The 6,000-nt window shown below is 41.5% G+C and overlaps 1 protein-coding gene across 1 annotated transcript; it reads right to left on the reverse strand.

Annotated features, from left to right (window-relative positions):
• Positions 1-2,105: 2,105 nt before the first annotated feature.
• Positions 2,106-4,578, reverse strand: LOC9652622. The gene is made up of 5 exons (XM_002966724.2): positions 4,305-4,578; positions 3,557-4,251; positions 2,569-3,504; positions 2,247-2,514; positions 2,106-2,193 (listed from the first exon to the last, which is right to left on the reverse strand). Exons 1-5 carry the CDS (start codon positions 4,576-4,578, stop codon positions 2,162-2,164), a joined length of 2,205 nt encoding a protein of 734 aa, XP_002966770.1. The 3' UTR covers positions 2,106-2,161.
• Positions 4,579-6,000: the final 1,422 nt, after the last annotated feature.

Consider the following 6,000-nt stretch of genomic DNA (forward strand, 5'->3'; position numbering starts at 1 on the left):
TGCTTACCAACACAACAAACATGGATATGCTGGATGTTGCTTATTAGAATGCAAACACATTGCAGTTCCTTGGAATGTGATGTTCTAGCACAATCAAAACAAAGGCATTTTGTTTAGTGACTTCAACTAAGAGTTTACACTCAATCTACTAGAAAAAATCTTGACCTTTTTAGCACGGACATAACAAAATGCTCCTGGTTTTACCAGCTAGTTGATTGATTATTAATGAATAATATCCATGCTAACCAATGTAAAATATATATTAGAAAACTATAAAATCCTTAGGAATAAAACTCATAATGAAATGAACATGTATATCAGACTCAGCACCTGTATATAGAAACATATGGTAAGTATTCCAATGAGGTTCTTTTATTTACTAGCCTTCTCTTTAACTATGAATATCATGCAACTGAAAGCTGGCATTGAATAGTTGATTTGGACCACAAGCACACAAATTAATTCTTGGTGATACCCCCAATGCCATGTTCAAGCATTTCTGTTTGCTGGAATCAAAGAAGAGCCACTCCTAAAATTTACAATTGACTCCTGCAGAACTGACAGCATTACAAAAATATGACAAATAAGTTAGATTACCATTCAAAATCCATCTGACTTATTCTAATGGCATATAATGTTATTTGCACAAATAACCTTGTACTATATATCTTATCTATACTTTTAGTCCAAAGAATTGTGGACAATACAACTAAGTTTCATCGATAACACCTTACACTTACAAAAGATGAATTCCCTAGAGCAAAATGTATCTTACCAGGATTTTAAAATACTTTTACTTAAGGTATATAAAAAATAATGTTTACAACTACAATAGACATTTGGTGAGTGGCTAAGAAAGCATGCAAGAAAATCCCTGCCTCCCTTGCCTGGATCGAAATCTGAAAACACCATTTTTTTTGCCTTCAGTGATCCTCCAAGCTGGAACAGCACGAGCGGGCCATCAGATCGTCCCAGGGCACGAACAGCAATGGTGCGCCACGGGCCCAATCCTTGGTGCCGTCGAATGCGGCGACAAAGCCCAGTCTTACCCTAGAATCCCCTGCCAAAGAATTTGAAAACAATCAAACCCCACACTTGCCAGCGCCGCATGAGATCAGCAGGCCTCTGATCAAGGACCAGTGATACGTCAAACCCTTGCTGGGCAACAATAAGAGCCCCGAGACACTGACAACATCCCCAGCAGAGACATGTAGCTTCTCGACTCCAGAAATATGGCAAAAACTGACTGGGATGAATGTCATTCCCGATCTAGCAAGGATGGAAAGTCATCACTTGGTGGTGGAGAGGAGCGTTCAGACAATTATAAGTGACCAAATTTAACCAGAGATGACAACCTCACAAGAATATACATTGAGGTTTTAAAAAATATTCCCACTTATTCTTTTATTATTTAAAAAAAACTGGAGCAAAGAGAACAAACGATGAACGATGGAGCTCATTTCTACAAGGCCACTAGGCGGAATTTGATCGCAGCAGAGAGATTGGGTGAGGAATGTCGTGCGGGCGAGTGGGCAATTATGATGTTGGTTTTCTTGAATGCCATTGCTCTCATATGTTTCGATTGACGTGAGACTATGGTGTGTCTGTACATGCTCAATGGATTGTTTACTATGGATATAAAAGGCACATCAGACTCATCAATCTCCATCAACAGTAAACCTTCGATCATCCAAAATACAACTATGGTTTAACTTGTATAAAAATAATTTCGAATGTTCTCTAAAACCCCTTTGAAACTCTTTTTAGGGCCCAGCGTCATGGAAAAGGCAGGTTCTTAAATCATACTAGCATTCCTAAAGCTTAGATGAGAGGAAGTTTTGTGGGAGTGTTAAAACAAGCCTGGAGGCCAGCAATAGCAGTGACGAGGTAAGCTGCAAAAAAAATCTGAATGAGTCGCTTCTTGTGTTGAGTGAGTTCCTACGACATGGAGCAATCATCTGGTCCCCCACCTCTCACAGATGTGCTGTAATGCTGCTACTGGCCATGCTAAGGTGTCTTAGAGACACACTGCTGCGATCAATCCGCAAAAGCTGTGAAAACTTTAGCAAAGCGGATGCATTTTTTGTTCCCAGTGTACAGAGAGAGAAAGAGAGCGTGGTCAAAATGCTAACGCTTTTACAATCCATTTCCTTATTGCATTTTACGAGCTTGCATTTTTTCGCCTCCTCTTGGCTGCAAAAGCAAAAAGAACTTCAGGAGTGAGCATGCCAATTTATGAAACTGACCTCTGCTGTCCCTTGCATGCACTTCCACCTCCTGTACCTCCGCTGCAACAGTTGGCCTTTGTACTTCCTCTGCTTTTCGAGCCTGCTCCTTTTGGGCTTTGGCTGCCTTCTTGGCTTCCTTCTTCCGAGCAACTTCCAAGCAACCTTGGCAATGGTCCTTCAAATCCTCGCAAGCCTGATGATACCAGCATTCACAGTTTTCACACTGCACCCACAGCGCGTCCTCAAGAGTCTCCTGATTATTACAAACACAGCATCTAGGATTTGCCTGCATTAGATAAATAAATGAGATAATATAAAACTGCAAGCGAAAGCTGATTACCTCTCCACCGTACTTCCCATCCCGCAGCTTCTCCAGCTTCTCGTCGATACAGGCTAAGATCTTGTCAAAGCACCCGAAGTTAAGATAGACCTCATGGTAGATTAGTTCACCACCTCCCGCCACATCAAGCTTCCTTGTCTCAAACCAATGACTCGTGCAGTATACCACCCATGCCAGGACGTGCGACCTCGATTTGTCATCTGAGACGAACAATTCCCGTGCTCTCGGCCTGGTACGGTTGTGATCCTCAATCGCTCGAGCCCCTGTTGCAAACTGGATGACTACAAAGTGCGAATCTGCAACATAGTAGCAATTGAGTCCTTTCTCAGTCCCATGAATAGGAAGAAAAAGCGTCGGACCGGAGATCCCTTTGGTCATCGCCATTGTAAAGCTCCCACGAAATTGGCGGACTGCTGCCGGAGCTATGGTCACAGAAGCTTCTTGGTCATACTCTATGACGGGTTGCTTGTACCGGGCCACAAGAATGCATGCCTGCTCTGTGTTTAGACCAATTCGTGAGCAAATACCGGGATCGCTTTGGATAACTGATGTCCACAGCCGAATCTGCTCATCGATCTGCTCCTTATCCACTGGACTTGCCACGAGCATGAACTGGTTTGCTGCGTAGGAACGAAGCTGCTCTGAGAGACATCTCGCTATTCCGTCAGCACCCCTGTAGAACAGCCCGGTGGCTTGCTCTGCAAAAATGTCGTCATCGCCATCATCCTCAAGAATTCCTTTCGAGATGAGCTTGGAGAAACGGGGCCAATCTTCCGAAGGTAGATTCCGGATGTACTCTTTAAGAGTCTCAAGGTACTTCCGATCGCTCCTGGTGGCAACCAATCCCGGAACCCAGCCAGTCTTCCACCAAATACTTTCTTTTGTAGTATTAGCGTCGGCCTTCATGAACGCCAAGTAGTTTGTTATTTCAACCTCCTGAATCAAGCAGATAGAGTTTAGTACAGGCAACATAGAAGATCGAGCTTACGTTGAATCCGCCGTTGATGAAAAGTGAGCGATCTTGCACCTTCAGAAAGTCTTGCCACTTCCCGCACAAGACTACAGCACCAAAAGTAGCAATACTCCGGAGTAAAACCGCATGCTCGGGAGAGATCTCAGGACCACCGTCCAGCACCAGATAAAGCCTTCTGTTGTTATCACCCCCAACTATCTTCCGCATGATCTTGATCACCTGATTGGCATCTTTGTCATCCTTGAGGTTCTGAATGTAGTAGTGAGCGGCATTGCTGTCGTGATAACCCAAGGCAAGCGAGCGGACGAGTGTCAAAGCTGGAGAATTCGAAAATTCCTCCCCGTTGACGTGCATTAGCCTTCCGTGTGCCGAGGAAACAAACTCCAGAAAGAGGAACAGAGACGCAGCACGGACGCTGTAAGTCTTTCCAGACGATGCTGATCCGAGCACGAAGTTAAACTTAGAGCGCCTGATGGTCGAGTCCCGGATAAAAGTGATAAGTGAGCCGATGCACTGTCGGCCCATCACTGCCACCGTTTCCGCGCTCTCCATGGTCGTGATGATGCTCTCTTTAGTAGGGTCAGAGAGAGCCTGCAGTGTAAGAGCCTCACGTTGTCCATGAACACCATAAGAGCTTATCAACTCGGTAGCCATCGCTACTGCATCTCGGCAAATGCTGGCAAGAGTTGAGCTCAATGGACCTGATGGAGCTGAGTAACAAGCAGAGTAAGCATCAAGCTACATTCAAATTCTACACGAATACCTGGCGGTGCTCTGCGGACATGCAATGTGAACGAGGGCGGCAAAGGACTGGTGGACACTTCGTTAACATCAACCCACATGGCCGATCCTGCTCTGTAGATCGACTCCACATCGGGATGGAGATTCTTGAGCCAAACCCATAAAGAGCTCTGATCTGTGATACGAGATGGTACTTCGCACACAGTGGCGGAGATGGGCACGTTCTGTGGAACCACCGTCCTCGCGGGATGCACAAAGACGCGCCGAACGCTCGTAGTCGGGGCGAGCAAATCCATTTCCCTATAACACATGGGTTCGAATCTTGACCGTTTAATATATAGAATTGCTTTGGTGTAAAGTATATCCTCAATCTAACGCCTGTGATTTAAACATTCTTTAATTCGTTTTACATATTTAACTGTTATGATACTCTGGAGGATCTCATCTCCATACATCATACATCGATCAAGAATCTGGAACTTGACTGAGGGGAGCATCCCCATGGTTATCAAAGTAGTGCATGATGATGATCGCAAAGAAAATCAAGCTCCATTCTACTAGCACTCAGATCAATTGATTCCTCCAGGAAGCAATAAGCAAGACTCTCATTCTCCAGTTATGTTGATAGAAAGGAAACACACAGATTACAAAAGACGATAGAAAATTGATTACAAAAGACGATAGAAAATTGTTTGTTACATGCAGCGCTCACAAGAATATACGTTTAGGTTTTAGGGTGTTCTTGATTGTATACATATCTAAATTTGCTACTATTTATCTCCAGAGAACAATACTGCAATTAGATAATAATGCATATGTTGGGGGAGATAAGATCATTTTTTTTTATCATCATGAAATTTGAATTTGAATTTCTTTTATTGCCTTTATAAAATGATACACAACCCTAAACACATCAAGCTTAGACCAAAGAATTATAAACTAGGTTTTCTAACTGGTTTGGTGGCATTATAATTTAAAGTGTGTAATGAGTTAAATCTGAACTGTAATGATTCATAGTTTACTAAAATTTCTATTATGTATCTGGTTTTGCATTTAAAAATATACATAAGTAAATTTATCCAGATTGCTACCACATTTATATTAAACCTCATAAGCTAGCAATAAAGAATGGTTCTAGACACATTGAGAAAATATAAATTGATAAAATCTAAGAAATCCTTGCAACACAAGAGATGATAAGATAAGGTAATTTCTCTACCATTATGGGTCAAAGAAGAAATATCATTTATAAATACATTATTTATTTTATTTTATTATGCAATACTTTAAAAGTAATATTTGAGCTATAGTTACATGGTGAATGAGAACCACCAGATTTTTCATATATTTATATACATGAAAGAAAAACTATCCCTTATTGGCTATTACTTGTGCCAAAAGTTTTGCTTTAGTTGTGTATGTATAAAGGATCTAAAGTAAGCAGTTGGTATTTCTTGTTTACCTTTCTCCTTATGTACTAAGACGTTTTTGTTCTTATATAATAGATAAATAATCTTCAAGGCTTTTATGCCAATGTAGAAATAATACTGTGTAGGAAAGACAAGTAAAATATCAAAGCTCTAGTTTTACCATAGCGATAGAAAAATACTTGAAGAAAATTTTACATAATAACAACTTTATAGTTGATCTTCTTTTATTAATCTTAGTTCAATTTTTACTGAACATGATATTTTTGGCTATATGGTGGTGGTGGTGGA

The sequence above is a fragment of the Selaginella moellendorffii genome, unplaced genomic scaffold (assembly GCF_000143415.4).
Source record: "Selaginella moellendorffii unplaced genomic scaffold, v1.0 SELMOscaffold_7, whole genome shotgun sequence".
NCBI classification, from domain to species: domain Eukaryota; kingdom Viridiplantae; phylum Streptophyta; class Lycopodiopsida; order Selaginellales; family Selaginellaceae; genus Selaginella; species Selaginella moellendorffii.